Source organism: Plodia interpunctella, chromosome 18 (assembly GCF_027563975.2).
Source record: "Plodia interpunctella isolate USDA-ARS_2022_Savannah chromosome 18, ilPloInte3.2, whole genome shotgun sequence".
NCBI lineage: Eukaryota > Metazoa > Arthropoda > Insecta > Lepidoptera > Pyralidae > Plodia > Plodia interpunctella.
Window position 1 is genome coordinate 4,304,037 of NC_071311.1, and position 17,975 is coordinate 4,322,011.

Sequence of the window (17,975 nt, forward strand, 5' to 3'; positions counted from 1 at the left end):
TATATATTTTACTTCTCGGACTCTAGCTCTTATGCAAGAAAATGCCACAGACAATAAATAGTCGCACATTGAATAGAAAGCTTTATTTATTTATGCTCCCAGAGCTAGTTCATGCCGGAAATACGACAAGACACCAATATCAACATGAGATTGAGAACGTTTTCGTGATTGGTCGTAAGGTGGTCATGTTGGTCATAGTAAATCCGCCTATCATTTTCTTTTTTTTTTTGCCTTTTCTCCAATCTCTTCTGTCGGATTCACGTCGCCATTATTGACAATTGTCTATAATACCCTAATTCACTGAAATAATCGCATAAAAGGCGAGTAAGTAGTCACTGTTACTCAAAAACTTAAATAACATTAATGTTGTTACTCATAAGTTTCTAGTATAAAATTAGTTTACTATTTTTACACGTGCTTAAACTAGAAGTTTGCGACGCTTGCTATTTTTGCCGGTGTTTCAAAATTCTAACATATAATTGTGTTTACGAACAATATGCCGTACTCGTATAGCCTACAAAACATGTGTGAAGCAAATGTCATTAAAATTACAATTATATTTAACCAAATGTAAATACTTATTGGAATATTGTTTTATTGTAGGTACCTATCTGGCAAGTCTTTGTTACCTCTTGTTACATAGTTTTATAGAAGTTGTTTTGTTTTGATATTATTGAATACTCTTAACTGACAACATGAACAAAAAGTTTAAATTTACTCTACTACTTAGTCTACTTTTTCATTATCTATTGTATTTCAATTTTGTTGAATGCATACCTTTTATTTTCAGAACATGGATGATGAATGGGATGATGGTGCAGAGGTAAGGTTTTGTGGTGATACTAATACGAAAGCTAATTTTAAAAATGTTGTCTATTGTAGGAGTTTTTAACTTCATATTGATTTAGCAGCTCAATGTTGCTGCAACTATCTACACACCAAAAATCACCTCTCCCCAATGATCCATTTTGACATGAAAAAAGAACATACAAAGACACTTACACATTTTATAATATTAGTTACATAATGGAATCACCATTAGTGATTATTAAATAGGTTTCTCCAAATGGTCCACTACCTAATTAGTACATATCTTTGGTATGAGTACTTTGATTGAAATGCACATTAAGTTAGTACAAAAATCAAAGATGCTGTAATTTTTATTAGAACAAGTTTTACTTACCTACTAGGTACTTAGATTTTTATTTTTGTCCTCAAGTTTTAATAAGAACAAAAGTTTCTGTTGTTGCATATGATGACCATCTTTATTTCAGGTGATTGTGGCCCCAGCGCCAGTCACTTCACATATGAACAGCTACAGTGACAATAATGTGGATGAGGGCCACAGCTTGTCCCGTGGCCGAGGATTCACATCCTTCAATGATGATAATGGTAAAATATAGATTTATATTCACTATTCTTACTAGACAGTGATCTCCAAAACAATAGTGTTAATTTCCTTTTATTCTGTTCTGAAGTTTCGAATTTTTTGTAAGTTAGAACTTGCATGTAATGAATTACATGCCATGTTTCATTGTTCTATGACTAAAGGAACTAGGAAATCACTTGGAGAGAGAAAAAAATGAAAAATGTGAGTCCCATGTGCCAACCTAGTTATCCAAAATATTCAAGTTGAGTCTAATTGGATATTGGGAATCCACAGTTCTTATAATAAGAATATAATTGAATAATTGATTTTTCTTCCCAACTTCCAACTTGTTGAATGGGGTACAGTCACATGAGTCATAAAGAGAACTTGAAGTTCAGTTTTTGTTTCAACTGATAAACTCGACTCTTTGTGTAGAGTATGATAAGTCCGATAGCAACGGGTTTGGAGAACGGCGTGGGCGCGGGGCGCGCGGCGGCGGCAGAGGACGCGGCGGGAGGGGAGGGCGCGGAGGAGGTGGCCGAGACCGAGGCGACTACGATGCGAATGGGGGTAAGATTTTTCCAAGCAATCTTTATATCGATTCTTAACACAATTATTGGACAACAGATATAACTTATGTAATCAGCATTTGCATCAGGACTAATTTATGGACAGCCCACTTCACTTATGTGATCATAAATATAGTAGTTTCAGTAGGAATCTTAGAACTGTTAGGATTTTTTGCTGTGATGGCAGTTCTTTTACAATACCCAGTTCATATGAATGTTCCTTGTCTAAATACTTTCTAATCAATATTTAAAGACTTCTTAGTAACTACAGTCTAGTAGTCTATTTTACATCAATATACTACTTAATTTTTTATTATAAGTTATTACTTGCACCAAGTGTATATTTTGTATTGTATATTTTAATATACGATATGCTTGTGATGTTGCAAGTAAATAAATGCTTGCTATTGCAGATGACAACGACGATAACAGAGGTGACCGCGTTCGAGGTCGGGGAGGTCGCGGAGGGCGGGGCGGTCGGGGAGGGTTGTCGGAGCGCGGGGAGGGCGGCGGAGGGGGAGGGGGCGGAGACGAGCCCGAACTCAACGAGAACGGCGAGCCTAAGAAGCCACCCGTCACATACGTCCCTCCGGAACCTACTCAAGATGAAACGGAAATATTTAGTAGTACTATCAGTTCTGGAATCAACTTCGATAAGTTCGACTGCATTGCTGTGAAGGTGAGATTTGTTATATTGTTTTCTTTAGGATAATAATCATTATCAAAGTTTATAAATAATAAATATTAATATGAATGAAATTTGAATAACAGTAAGGGTTTTACATACACTGAATACACTAGATGTCAACATGTAAGTATATGTGTTGCAAACATGTTGCCCTCATTCAGTTTAACTGGCAGACCAGACCACCTATATCTTACATGACTCACAGTTTTGAAACTACTTAGGTAAGCGGTGAGAATCCCCCTCGCGCCATCGACAGTTTTGAGACAGCGGACCTGCGGAAATACGTACTGGACAACATATTGAAGTCTGGCTACAAGAAACCCACGCCCATCCAGAAACATGCCATTCCAATCATCATGTCTGGACGAGATCTCATGGGTTGCGCGCAAACTGGATCAGGGAAAACTGTAAGTATATCTTTTGTTCTAAGACTTGAATGTACATCTTATCAACAATCAGACACAATATTTACATTTAAAATATTGGTTGTGGTTTTTGTTGTTTATTTTTTGTATTTGTCTATCAGACAAAAAATACAAAGGTTTTTAATTTTCCTTCATAATACATACAATATTTTGGTATTAAAAATATCTATAAATTTTCAGGCTGCATTTTTGCTACCAATAATAAATACGCTGTTACAAGATCAGAGAGAACTAATAGTCGGTTCAAACGGATGTGCTCAGCCTCAGGTATGTCAATACCATCTAATATTATTACAAAAACTTTGACCATCATATGGCGTACGAATATGTTCTATTCATTTTGTTATATGTATATAATTTTTCAGGTTATAATAGTGTCGCCTACTCGAGAATTGACACTGCAAATATTCAATGAAGCAAGGAAGTTCTCGTACGGCTCTATTTTGAAGATCGCAGTGGCTTACGGTGGCACTGCGGTGCGGCATCAGGGTGATAGTATTGCTGTAAGTGTACAATAGAAATACTAAATACAAATATTAATTATGACAATGTACATGCTCCTAATTTGTCCCTTACAACTATGACTTACTGTATTGGTAAAATAAAATGTAAACTTCTAGAGGGGCTGCCACATCCTAGTGGCGACGCCGGGGCGCCTGCACGACTTCGTGGACCGCAGCCGCGTGTCGTTCGACAGCGTGCGCTTCGTGGTGCTGGACGAGGCTGACCGCATGCTGGACATGGGCTTCATGCCCAGCGTCGAGAAAATGATGGACCATCCTACCATGGTGCCCAGTGTGAGTACCCACACTCACCATTCTTGTACGCTAAGTTTGCATGAAATGAGCTATGAAGCATCTTAATTTAGCAAAGACAAGTAAACATTAAACAAGGTCTGAAATTATAACAACTCTCAACATACTTTCAATATAAAATGATATGAGATACTTATACCACATGATTGTTTATGTTAATAGGATAAAGTTTCACTAAAGAATGATCTGTCAGGTCTTGTATGTCTTACAGGTATTTTAAATAAAAATATATGGAGCACTTATCCCATGTTTATGTTAGATAAACAGGATTAAGTTTCACTAAAGAAGTCTGTTGAAATGAGTTGTGATTCATTGAGCCTGAGAATTGGCTATGTAATGATTTTTAAAGCTCTCATTCACACTATTTTTTCAAAATAAACTTGAATATTTGAACATTTTCTCCCCAGGATAAGAGACAAACGTTAATGTTCTCTGCGACATTCCCCGAGGACATCCAGCACCTGGCGGGGCGCTTCCTCCACAACTACCTGTTCGTGGCCGTCGGCATCGTGGGCGGCGCCAGCTCCGACGTCGACCAGGAGTTTCACCAGGTCACCAAGTACGAGAAGCAGAATAAATTGAAGACCCTCATTGATGAGAACAGTGAGTATTACTGATACTTTAACAAATAATTAGTATGAGGGACAAATGTTTGGTTTTCATAATATTCGGGTTTTAATTGCCCTTTTACAAAACTGTTTTCGCAGTTCCGTCTGAGGCAAAATGTTTATCATACGAACTTTTACCTGAATTTCTGGTCTCTGGAGATAAAAATTCGAAAAAAGCCCTTCATATATGACAGGCTTCAACAATGTATCTTACGGTATGTTTTCTCAGCAGTGGTAATATAAGAACTTAGCTATATGATGTAAAATAAGTAGCTATATGAAGATAGTAATTTCTGATTTATTTCGTGCTGTAAAAATGTCTTCCTTTAGACGGCAAGCGGATCCTGGTGTTCGTGGAGACGAAGCGCAACGCGGACTTCATCGCGGCGATGCTGTCGGAGCAGCAGCTGCTGACGTCGTCCATCCACGGCGACCGCATGCAGCGCGAGCGCGAGGAGGCGCTGCACAACTTCAAGAGCGGCCGCCACTGCATCCTCGTCGCCACCGCCGTCGCCGCCAGGGGGCTCGGTAACTTTACACTCGTTTCATTCATTACTAGCTGCATCCCGGCGCTTCGCTTTCTTCGGAATTTTGGGACAAAAAGTGCCGTATGCGTTATTCCAGTTTATATTCTACCCGTATACCAAATTTCATAATAGTCTGTCCAGTAGATTTTACATGAAAGAGTAACAAATAAACATACATACGTCCATTCTCACGAACTTTCGCATTTATATAATAATAATAATAATATGGTGTTGTAATAATAAAATAATATCTACATTCACAATGTTGAGATTTCATGTATTATTTTCCTTTTACAGATATAAAAAATGTCGACATTGTAGTAAACTATGACTTGCCAAAAAGCATAGATGAATATGTGCATCGAATCGGCAGAACCGGTCGGGTTGGCAATCGCGGAAAAGCAGTGTCATTCTTTGACCCAGACCAGGTACATATTTGTTTGCATACTACACCACACACTATTTGCTTTCTATACAGGATGGCCGTATAAAGACTGTTGTTATTTAAACCACAAAATTATTACAATTAATATTCTATTGAGATTAATGAGGTTTTATGAATTTTATATTCATTGATCTCGATTCGACAGCTGATTTAGAGAAATGTCGGGTGAGTTCAATTTACAAATAATCGGGACGCAAATAGTGTTTCCTTCCGGTTTAGATTATTATGTATAGATAGGAATCTATACTACGCTTATTGTCCATAAACAATGAGTATACACAGGCATACGCCTGTGTTATTGGCAAACAAATGAATTAGGTGATATTTTTCATTGCAGGATATGGGACTAACGGCTGATTTAGCTAAGATTTTACGGCAGGCGAACCAAGAGGTTCCCGACTTCTTAGAAGGCGGCGGCACTGCTACGTATAAGGGCAACAAATATGGCGGCAGCGATATTAGGGTAAGTGATCCTGAATTTCTAATTTTCTATTAAATCTTAGTTATGTATATTTACGAGATTTAGTATTTACTAATATTTACAACTTTCACCCATGCTACCACAGAAAACAGAAAGTGATAAGGTAAAACAATAAATTAAATTAAATTGACCATTTTCTTAATGTAAATTAACACTACGCCATTATTTTCAGAACTTCAACAATGCTTCAGCGCCCGCAGATCAAGCCGACGAGCCCGAAGAGTTATGGTAAACGTCGGAAAAACATTTGTAAAGTCAACTGGTGCGTGTATCAATCAATGGTGCTTATGCTGCAATCATTTCAAGTGATTTAGCGTGAATGAAACGTATAAATGTGCATTAAATGTTTCGATATATTTGACTATGACATGGGATAACCCCACACTACAAGACTGTTATTAATTGACAAGTATTTTAGAATTAACTTGATGTACCTTATTCACAGTCCTCCATTGTTACTGGTTCTAGTCTTTGATATTCTAGTTATTGATACCAAATATTTACAAAGTTCAAAGAACTCATCGTATTATAACTCATACACGCATTGTTGAATGTTTTTAGTCTGTTGGAGAATCAGTATCTCTGGAGCCATGTCTGACTGGTGAGAGAAATAACTTACTAACATTAGACATTATTTTTAAGTTCAAAACCTATTTTACCATATGCCATTTCGTCATGCATAAGTTCCTTTGATTTTTGTTATGTGCATTCATTGTTGTACTTACAACTTTAGGATTAGTCCACATAATACTTTTGTTATTTGTTTAAGAATTTTAATAGATAAGTGATTTTTCTTTTTCGCGTTAATTCTATTGTTTTTTTTTCTAAATCTAGTGTTTGAAGATAAAGGATTTTGACCAAGTCTACCTTCGAAATTAAAAAATAAATCTGTGATGTTTAATGTTAAAGTTGCTCAGTAAAATTTTAAATAGTTTAATAGATATAATATATTGTAGTTAGACACATAAGTAAAACGTCGTCTCAACTACATACATTAATCGCGTTTCATGTTACATTTGATTTTCTTTTCAAAATATTTGTTTCACTGAGCTTCTTTGAATCTCATTTGTTTTTAACATTACTTTTGTTGCATTTCCATTTAGACATCATAACAGGGCTGTGTAGCCTGTCAACATTTACAATTTACTATATTTATATTATACTGTGATGATTATTATAAGTTCGTCGTAAACGTTTCGTTTACATTTGCCATAGACATCGTTTAGTTCAAATAGACATTAGTTGTCGTAATATACAAAGTAACAAATTCAGGTAGCTGACGTCTCATTTGCAAAGTTAATTTCTCTGTATTAAAACCACTTGCTCAAACTGCCTTTTTTATTTTTGTCATAAATAAAAACAATATTCTCGCCTGAATTTAGCTTAAAGTACATATAAATATATGTGTATAGCTGGTGTTATATAGATTAAAAGACATACATTATGCAATTTCACATACTTATGTTTGTTGGAACATTGTGCTGGCATTATGTTCCCTTATTCAGTATTGTTGTCTTATTGTGAACAGAACCTCTGAAAACTCAATTAAGTTTGTTACTTATATGATTTTGTAAGACTAGTTACATAATAAAATCCCAATCTAAATATCTGGTTTTATTTTAAGAATACCAAGGAACGTAATGATTTCGACATTTATTTTCAGAGTTTTTCAAAACGAAATTAAATCAAAATAGCGACTAATGGAACGAGAATATCGAACGAAAGTTTTATTATGGTTTTACCCGAGCAAAGTCGGGACGGCTGCTAGAAACACATATGACTAGGAGAACTATATCACACTAGTCAGAAAGCAATTTTTTGAAAAATAAAACAAATTGTTAAAATTAATAAAAATATATTTTCCTCCCTCACAGCACTTTATGAATAACCGGTGTCATTCTTCGTGGTCATTATTAAAAGAGTTCGCTGGTTCAAAGTTAATTACGCGTTTCGACTTCCACCTCAAGTATACGACGACTCTGAAAATTAAATTGCATAAATTTCATACATTATTTATGGACTTATATGTGTCGCAGCCAACTGGTTAAAATAGCCGTTCAATCAAACACCTAGCCCCTTTGACTGAACAACGCCATTCCATCACTGCGGTCCTCCTTCATCTAACCTAATCGTAATTCCACGCCCTAACTAACCGCTGGGCCAACGAAAGCTACTGTACTTTGACCCGAAAATTTAAAATGGTATTTTTTTAAACGAGCTATAAATTACACAATTTGGAATTTTCTGTGGTCGTATATTTTGACGTGTTTACTTGCATATTTCATTTTTTCACAGCTTCGTAGAACCATCGACCTGGATATTTCATGTAAATTTAAACTTTATACGTATACGCATTCCTGAGAAAAAGGAACAAACGGACAACAAAGTGATCCTATAATAGATCCCTTCTACCTTTTGAGCACCCTAAAAAATGTACAATTAGGTAACCAAAGTATTGTACACAACAATCTTAAAAAAAAATAAAAATATTTACTGCTCATATTGGGTTAATACTTACAGGAGCATTATTATACAACTGGCATTTATACAGCTTGACAACAACATTACAGCGCCCGGGAATGACGATATAGTGTTGTAGTACAACGAGTTGTAGAGCGGCGGTGCTAATAACGGCATGATCCCCCCGATGGCACCCATTAAAGCGAATACTTTGGCCATGTCTTCCGAGGGCAGGATCTTCACGAGGAAGGACCTGATGAGCGGCGATGACAGCCCGCTGAAGGACGCCACGCATGCAGCTACAGCAAAAAATATATATAATTATAACAAAATAAATAGATGTATAATACGCCTTAGTTTTTATCTATTTACTAGCGGTGCGTCCCGGCTTAGCTCGGGTAAAACTACAATAAAAAAAGCGGCCAAGTGCGAGTCGGTCTTGCCCATGAAAGGTTCCGTATTGTGGTTTACAATTTACGACGTTTAAAAAAAACTACTTATAGACCTCGTTCAAACCAATTTTCGATTGAAGTTGACATAGTAATGTACATCATATATTTTTTAGAGTTTTATCATTTTCTTATTTTAGAAGTTACAGAGGGGGGAAACACATTATACCACTTTGAAGGTGTCTCTCGCGCAAACTATTCAGTTTAGAAAAAATATATATATTAGAAACCTCAATATCTTTTTTCAAGACCTATCCATAGATACCCCACACGTATGGGTTCGATAAAAACAATTTTGAGTATCAGTTCTAAGTATGGGGACCCACAAAATTTATTGTTTTCTATTTTTGTGTCAAATCTTAATGCGGTTCACAGAATACATCTATTTATTCTAAGTATGGGGACCCACAAAATTTATTGTTTTCCATTTTTGTGTCAAATCTTAATGCGGTTCACAGAATACATCTACATACCAAGTTTCAACAGTATAGTTCTTATAGTTTCGGAAAAAGTGGCTGTGACATATGGATGGACAGACAGACAAGACATGAAGTATCTATAAGGGTTTTTTGCCATTTGGCTACGGAACCCTAAAAAGTAGGATACTTTTACATTATGGTTTTAGGATACTTTAAGCTAAGCTTGAAGATTTCGTCTATCTCTGTGTCAAAATTCATCAAAATTGGTCAAGTAGTTTGAATAAACAATAACATTCATTAAAAAAAATACAAATCTTTTCTTATTTATTATATTAGTATGAATAGTATGGATTTGCAAAAAGTACACGCGATGCAATTAGAGCACAGAACTATATCGAGATAGAACAAACAAGATTGTGATTCTTCGCGTCTACGTCTACTTCTGTTCTGTAAGCTAATTTGAAATCCTACTAATATTATAAACTAGCTTTTGCTTCGCACGCGTGAATTTCAGTTCTTAGAAATGTATCTAATTTTGCTACAGGACCCTTCTCTTTTACCGGGATGAAATGTCTATAAGATGTTAATCCGGGATTCTGAGGCATTTTTGATTCATAATTAGTTTTTCAATTATCCTACGGGAACCTGATCATTTACCGGGATGAAATGTATCTAAGATGTTAACCCGATATATAAGGTACCTACATACAAAATTTTAAGCAAATCGGTCCAGTAGATTTCGAGTGATGCGCGTTCAGACAGACAGACAAAAATTTCCAAAACTATATTTTCATCACAACTATATACTTAGTTACTGATATAGATATCAGTAACTAAGTATATAGTTACTGATATCTATATCAGTACTCTCACATGCTATACTTATACTTAGTTACTGATATAGATATCAGTAACTAAGTATATTAAAAAATATCCAATGTACAAATTTGGCCTTTCTTCAATTTTATTATACCTATGTATTGATGAGAAAGTTTGCGAGCATGTACGTGTGTATGTTACACAAAATCTACCAACGGATTGTTATGAAATTCGGTACGTGGGTAGAATATAAGCTAGAATAACACTCAGTATAACGAGTAAAAATATTCAGTATAGATTTGAACCTAGGACCTTCAGATCCAGAGAAAATAGTGACCATTACAGCACCAAAATGCATTAAAGAGTACCAGCGTAAAGCCATAAACTACTAGAACATTCTATAGCGAGATTTGTGATCTCTAATATGTTCTTATTTGCCTGTGGAAGATTATATTTTATAGTTTATTTAACAGCTGTAGCTTGATTACATCACGCAAATCACGGATGTGATGAAAGTGATAATAATAACAATTTGGGTAATCCCGTTTGACAACACTGCGATAGTATAATTATTATTTCTCATGCTCGTAAAGATTTACATTATTTGAAATTAAACAATTTCTTTTTTATATAAAAGTGTAATAAATGATAGTGTAGAGCAATAGTCAAACTTCGTCTAAACAGCTTGGTGCTGGCGCATAGGTACCTACTGGAATTGTTGTCAATTTAGCAAAAGCAGAGTATGCCGGGCGGCATCCTACTAATATTATAAAATATGCGAAAGTTTTTCTGTGTATGTTACTCTTTCACGCAAAATCGACTGGACGGATTGTTATGAATTTTGATACATGGGAAGAATATAACCTGGAATAACACAATGGGTAGCTTTTATCCCAAAATACCCACGGGACTGAAGCCCCGGAGCGAAACTAGTATTTCATAAAGGTTTTTTGGAAGTTGTTACCATTTAATTGGAAGACTAGCCTTCCAATTATTGTGGCTGATTTAACATTGATGCTGGGGCTGATTTACATACCTAAGTACATTTGCCACGAAGCTACTGCAAAAGTCCTTATTGCGAAGTCTCCCGCAGCGGACGCGAAGGACATTGTTGAGACTGTCAAGTCGTTAACTTTGAATATCCTTTGAAACACAACTACCACTAAAGAAGACCCAATGAAGGCTAATATAACGTTGATAGCCGAAAATTGATTAAAATCCTTCAAAGCCCAGTGTAATTTTTGTCTAGCGTACATGTACTGTAATCCTGTCACACCATAAATTATTAATGTGCTCAAACTACTTGCAGCGGTTAGCACAAATAACTGAGTTCTCAGATAATCTGGCCGGCGTTTGAAACAATCAGTTATCATCATTTTTATTAATGAAAAGTTGAACACTGATGCCAGCGTGCCCTGAAAAATAAATAAAAATGAAATAGATACATAATTTTATTTAATTATCGTCCTAGATTGAATTTTTATTTCTAAGAATAAAATATTATTTCGACGTATAGGTACCTAGTTTGTTCCAAATTATGGAACAAACTGGAAACTGAAACTAAACTGGCCGTGGGCAACTTTTATTTCGAAATAATGTAAGTTTACATACGTCGAGGAATAAATAACATAAATATGTCTTACTAACTAAAACTTGCTACTAACCGGTATGGCCGTTGCCAGGGACTCCTGAAGCCATATATTGGTGACAGAATACGCCAACACGTATACAGAAGCTGCTATCAGAAGCACGTAAACATTGCCGATTGACTTCAATAATGGGGAACAAACCAGTGAACCGATCACAGTTCCCAATGCTACGGCGATTTCTAATGACATCATTCTAAAAGGAAAAGTACATGTAAATTTTTTATTTCTATTTCACATAATTTATACTTTGCCAAACTACAAAGTCGCAGACACATACTGGTAACAATTTTTTTACGAAAATTGTCATTTTTGCCACAAGTTTTTATTGTCGTCATAGAGATCTTGTAACATTTATGGCCTGACAAAAAGCCCATGTCCGTGCTGTAAAAGAGTTCCGTCGTTGGGAGCCGATCCAGGGTGCACAATCAGGTCATGATTATCATAATAACGCATTGTGGAAACTGAAGCGACCTGGGAAATTTCAACTCTGCAGGACTACTGGAAGTAGGAGAAATCTAACTTGCAAGACTTGAGTGATAGGTAATCTATTAATAATGATAACTGTGGCTGCGTACTTTTAATCTTATCTTTATTTATCATATAGACAATAAAAAGATAACGGTGGCTAAGAGCTTTTACTTTTTCTATCTTGTCTTATAAGATAATCAGTTATTATATAGGGTTATTTTACACTTTAACACGAGCACCCTCGCATGGCTTAATAGCCGACTATCATAAACAACGACATTTATTCGACAAGTTTTGATAATTCGTAAAACTTCAATTTCATGCAAAAATAAATAATTATCCATTCTAATCTAATTCTAAAAATCTCATGGTGGATCGCGGGCAAGGGGAGTTAGGTGAGACGGCGGCGCTAAAGCGAAGACGCCCATATGGTACGAGTGTAAGGACATGACAATAATTACTTTAAAAATATTTAGTATATCTAATGTATTGAGTTATATCAAAACTTGTAGAACAAACGTTTCAGTTCATGATGTCAGCTAGCTAGTCCTGCAAGTTGCTGGTGTTTTAAAAATAATCCTGTATACATTAGCAATCTAGAAATTTTATTCAGCACCTAGGAAATGTACAAAATATCGTTTTCAATAGTTTCAAAGTAATATGTTACCCAGGCTTAATAGCTATATAACAAAAAAGTTTCATTCGAATCCGTTCAGTGATTCCGGAGATTAGCGTGTACAGACAGATTTTTTTTTTTCAAATTATTACTCTGTTGCTGTGACTCTATCGCCTAATTATGTTTTTATGGTTTCAAAGTTATTTTTTTATAACATTGTGCTTCTTCTTACAATATCAGTATATTGTTTTGGTTACAGAAAAAGGCTCTGATGGACGAGCAGATTGGCAAAATAGCTGAAGATCAGATAATGTGGACCTAAAGATCAGTAGGTCCAAAACGGAATAGGTACATTCTGTTTCTGTATTTCGGTGGTTCTTCTGCTTTCTATAAAATTGTCTTCTCTAAAACTCTCTCGCTCTCTCTTTCTCTCTAAATGTTCTGCTTTCAAGGTACATATGAAGGCTCGTGTAACGGGTGTAACGTGTAACATGCATACTCTAGTCTATGCCCCTTACAATAAAAGGTATAAGTGCAATATCACAATAATATGATGAATCGTTGACAATCAATATTAATTTTTTTCAGTGCAAGTCGAATGAGTCACACAAGTTATATAGATATCTACCATATTATCTATTGTTTGAAAGTCATGAGTTTGGTAGGTTTAAATTTATATCTAATCAAGCCGAACACGTGTCATGCGTGATATAATTTGAGGACGAACTGATAGTATGATAGAATGTAAAAGGCGAAAATCGTTTAATCAGGATCAGCAAAGCGCGCATGAAAACCAGGTCTATCGATTGTTTGATCTTCAATGATCATTTTCAATGATCTTACTAATATTTTATGGAGAAAGGATTTGTATTTTTTTTTCTTGTTTGTGAATGAATAAACTCAAAAAATAATGGGCCGATTTTACTGAAATTTGGCACAGAGATAGACTATAATAATAACTACTATTAAGACACAATAATGACTTCACGTAAATAGAATCGATACTCTGGTATTATTAGCGTATTTATTATATATATTACGTAGCCTATTTATGGACTGCACTTGCAGTAAATAGGCTGCGTTGATTGTTATTCAAGGTTTTGCCAAATAAAAAAAAATATCGTGGCGTGGAAGCGTTATCCCTGTACGAATTTTTTATCGGGTACTAGTACATACTAGTGTTTTGGGACAAAACCTACATAGGTACAGTACATCCTGAGCTCAAACATGTTCTAATCTAGTGATATATGTTCGTTCCCTATTAACTTTATTTAACCGATCAACTAAGAATCACAGAATTCAAGATGATCATTGCAATAATTGTATAAAAAAATATATGAACTGTGAAATATACGCCTCCAACTTCACACACGCCTTCACCTCACCCGCCTTATGTTCTGTTCAAATGTGCTCATTTGGACAGTTCTACAGTGGGAGGTGTAATTGTGTATCGCATAGACAATGCTCGTGGATGGCCTTGGTCACGCAAAAAACGGAAGGTTATAGTATCTCAACAAAGTCAAAGCAATTTTTAACATTCAGAAATTATACCTTTAACATGGTTCACTTTTTATACGTCTACACCTTCACAGAAACCTTTTCACATCAAAAATTAAATAATATTTTACAATAAATATAACAAATATCGTAGCTATCGTACCTAGTGATTTAATAAATATTTTTGTTTTTTTTTTTTTCAAATGTATTTAAACTTGTTTTGGGACAAAATTTTGTGTGTCAAATTCAAATGCAGACCAATTTAACTAAAAATAGCTAATTGGGCTGCAACTTCTGGTCAGCAAATAATTCTAATTCAAAAAAAAAAAACTATTCCGCTTTTCAAAATGATATAAATTGCAAACACATTTAGAAACATTTGCTGACCATAAGTTGTAGACCCAAATAGCTTTTTTAACTTACCAAATATATATTTTTGCTCCCCAACTAAACTATTTAAATAACGCCCATAATTTATAACAGCACTATATAGTTTATATTTGTTAAAAAATATATAGAATGTTGATGTGATGCAATATACATAAAAGCACAATGAATGCAAACGTACTTCTATCACCAAGCAGTGTTGAAGTGACATCATGTAAAATGCCTTCTCTTAATACCTGAAAGACATGGATTTTTTATTAGTCATGTCGCTTAAACAGCAATACATCCCAATGACCATCACACTTATACCCCCTGTCAGGGTAGTGGGAGCTGACAACACTATGGTCCACCAGGGACCCAGGCTATCCATCATGCTATAAACAACAGCTAACATTGCTGACAGTGTTATACCTAAAATATTAAAGTACATGAAACTTTCTTAAATCTAATGGATGTGAATGGATAGTAATACTTTCATGTCATCATGTCATCATCTAGTGTAGATGGGAAAAAATCTGTGGGTCTACTAGTCTATAACATATTCAATAATGGATTTAAGAAACTTTCATGTCATGTTTCTTATGAGTGGAAAGGATATTCAAGGTTTGTTTCTCAGTACTAATCCTACTAATTTTATAAATGTGAAAGTTGATAGTCTTAGAAATTGGCATGTTGAATCAAACTCATTTGTTTGTTTCAATTTTGTTACATAACTTAAAAATTAAATTAGGTGGATGCTATAAGGTATTCCTCTGCCAGTCAAAGGTTAGGACCAAAGAGAAAATGGAATAAAGGGTGATGCTCTTTCGATTTATCTATTAGTCATAGATACTACTTACTACTTAACTATTAGTAGGTTATTTACTAATAGTTTACTTAATATTGACTATCTTGTTTCCAAGGATGGATAGATTGTTATTAAATTTAATACATGGGTAGAATATAATCAGTACTTTTTATTCCAAAATTCCCAAGGGAGCAAAGCACCGGGCGGAGCTAGTATTATATAAATAGATTGATTGTGGAAACAAAAACAAACTTACCAAATAATGGCCATACTATCAAAGGTTTTCTTCCATGAGTGTCAGACCAAACTCCCAGGAATAGACACAATATAGCTGGTCCTAGATATTCAAAAATTTCTTTTACAGTGCCAACATAAGTTACATATTTCTGTACATCTACTTCCAAATGCTTTGTTGAGTTTGTCCTCTCTGGGGACAAGAAAGGGTGGCACTCCTCTGCACTGTGATGTAGAGAGTGCACACATGCTCGATACAGCATAATGTTGCTCAATGCAGTTGCTACAAAAAAAATTCATAAGTTTTTCTAAAAAGTAAGTAGTAATGTTCGGCATATTATTTTAGTATATTTTTTAATGAAATATTATAAATATAAATAATTAGCATCAACAAACTAAACAAGTATTTAATACTTACATGAAAGTGTGATTCCTATCATAGTTAAAAATAAATTCAATTCTAAAATAAAGTTAGGGCCTCCAGGTGATTCCACAACAGTGTCTGTGTTTGAATTCCTTTCCAGAATTTGTTCCTCCTCTTGAGTCATTGTTTCACCCATGTCGAAAGTTAAATGTAAGCTCTAAGTATGTATATTTTTTTTTTAATTCCACGACTCATAATATAAAATATTCTTTATATAAAATCGCAATATCTACCTAGATAGGTACCTAAAAAGTTTTCGATAAATTTAAGACTTTCATTGAAGTGAAAAGATGATAGGTAAATACCTACTTTAAATTATTTTTTGTATAAGAAAACTCTGCGTTTCTACTATGTACCTACCTAACGCTTTACTGAAGCCTATGACTGAAGCGAAGTAGCTTCAGTCAATATTTTTTATCTCATATAAAATGAGTCATCGTGGAATTAGTAATTACTCCATACAACGTAATAGTACCTCTGTACCTACCTAGCACAGCACAAAAACTGCCTGCAAACATTGTTGTTTAGGCACCTATCTACATGGAATTACTACTTTCGTAGTAGGTTAGAGATTGGCAAAAAAACAATATGTCAAAATATCGATATTTTTCCAGCGAAGTAGGTATCTATTTTCGATATTTATTTTCAGATATCAAACTCGTATCAAAGTCGCCTTTTTTTTCCAATCCGATTTCTAAAAGAAAAGGAAAAGGGTAAAATCGATATATTTTTCCAATCCAACTTCTAAAAAAAAGGAAAAGAGTAAAATCGATATATTTTTCTAATCCAATTTATAAAGAAAGGAAAAGAGTAAGGAAATGTCGACTTAACAAAATATTGATATTTTTTAGTAAATTTTATAAAAATATCGTTAAATCGATATTTTTTCCCATTTGCCATCCCTAATCCAGGTACTAATTTCATGATTATATATTTTCCCTTTTCCCATGACATTTGAATGACAGATGACATGACAACAAGTTATAAAGTGATATTGTTGCCATATATATATATATATATATATATATATATATATATATATATATATATATATATATATATATATATATATATATATATATTCTTTTTATTATTTATATTTACCTTAGCTAAGACTAAGAAGACGCATTCGTGCACTAGAAGTCTTCGTTCGTGCACATAACTGCCTTACTGCGGTCTATTGGTAGTACCCGTATTTAGTAGGTAGTGTAGTGTTTCCATGTAGTGTTTTCCTAATATGCCCTATTATTAAATAGCTCATATTTACGCAAAGCTCAGCGCACTGGCGCTACTGGTACGAGGGTTGCCAGGATACTACTGGTACGGTATTTACGACCAAAAATACTTTCTACGCAATCGTGGTGCGAGTTTAAAAGAAAAAAAAAGGAATTTAGTGGAATATTGTACAGGCTTTCAGCACCCGCAACGCGTTCGCATTGATGCTTTTGAAATGTGGTGCTGGAGGAAGATGCTGCAGATACCATGGACTGCTTTTCGCACAAACAAATCCATTCTTGATGAACTCAACATCAAAACCAGGCTACCTCCTGCGGAAGATGCTGGAGTTTTTCGCCCACATCGCTCGGAAATACGGACATAATCTGGAGCAACTACTGGTCACTGGCAAAGTGGACGGCAAACGGATGCGAGGCCGGAGCCCTATTAAATGGTCTGACCAAATAAGCGCTGTTCTGGATACCAAGTTGCATGTAACTTAGCTCTTCACGTCGCAAAGGACCGGAACATATGGAGAACCGGAACGCGTTGTGAAGGAAAAGTTACTCCTTCGGGGGTACTCACGACCCTCAGCATTGAGGAAAACGACGCGAGGAGGAGGAT

The 17,975-nt window shown here is 35.0% G+C and overlaps 2 protein-coding genes across 5 annotated transcripts; one reads left to right on the plus strand and one right to left on the minus strand.

Annotated features, from left to right (window-relative positions):
• The first annotated feature begins 183 nt into the window (after positions 1-183).
• On the plus strand, positions 184-7,532 carry LOC128677546 (ATP-dependent RNA helicase vasa). Of its 2 annotated transcripts, none has more exons than XM_053758476.1 (14): positions 184-324; positions 791-823; positions 1,275-1,392; positions 1,805-1,939; positions 2,352-2,617; positions 2,848-3,033; positions 3,232-3,318; positions 3,417-3,554; positions 3,672-3,848; positions 4,274-4,469; positions 4,805-5,002; positions 5,299-5,429; positions 5,784-5,909; positions 6,100-7,532. In XM_053758476.1, the coding sequence occupies exons 2-14, from the start codon at positions 794-796 to the stop codon at positions 6,157-6,159; spliced, it is 1,848 nt and encodes a 615-aa protein (XP_053614451.1). In that variant the 5' UTR covers positions 184-324; positions 791-793; the 3' UTR covers positions 6,160-7,532. The 2 variants fall into 2 exon arrangements, with proteins under 2 accessions (XP_053614451.1, XP_053614452.1); XM_053758477.2 differs by having other exon boundaries at positions 184-320.
• Positions 7,533-7,762: 230 nt separating this feature from the next.
• On the minus strand, positions 7,763-16,682 carry LOC128677547 (probable peptidoglycan muropeptide transporter SLC46). 3 transcript variants are annotated; one of them, XM_053758480.1, is made up of 8 exons: positions 16,497-16,682; positions 16,131-16,381; positions 15,735-15,995; positions 14,928-15,102; positions 11,739-11,916; positions 11,111-11,489; positions 8,446-8,686; positions 7,763-7,906 (listed from the first exon to the last, which is right to left on the minus strand). In XM_053758480.1, the coding sequence occupies exons 2-8, from the start codon at positions 16,270-16,272 to the stop codon at positions 7,822-7,824; spliced, it is 1,461 nt and encodes a 486-aa protein (XP_053614455.1). In that variant the 5' UTR covers positions 16,273-16,381; positions 16,497-16,682; the 3' UTR covers positions 7,763-7,821. The 3 variants fall into 3 exon arrangements, with proteins under 3 accessions (XP_053614455.1, XP_053614456.1, XP_053614454.1); XM_053758481.2 differs by having other exon boundaries at positions 16,624-16,641; XM_053758479.1 differs by having other exon boundaries at positions 16,131-16,682.
• Positions 16,683-17,975: the final 1,293 nt, after the last annotated feature.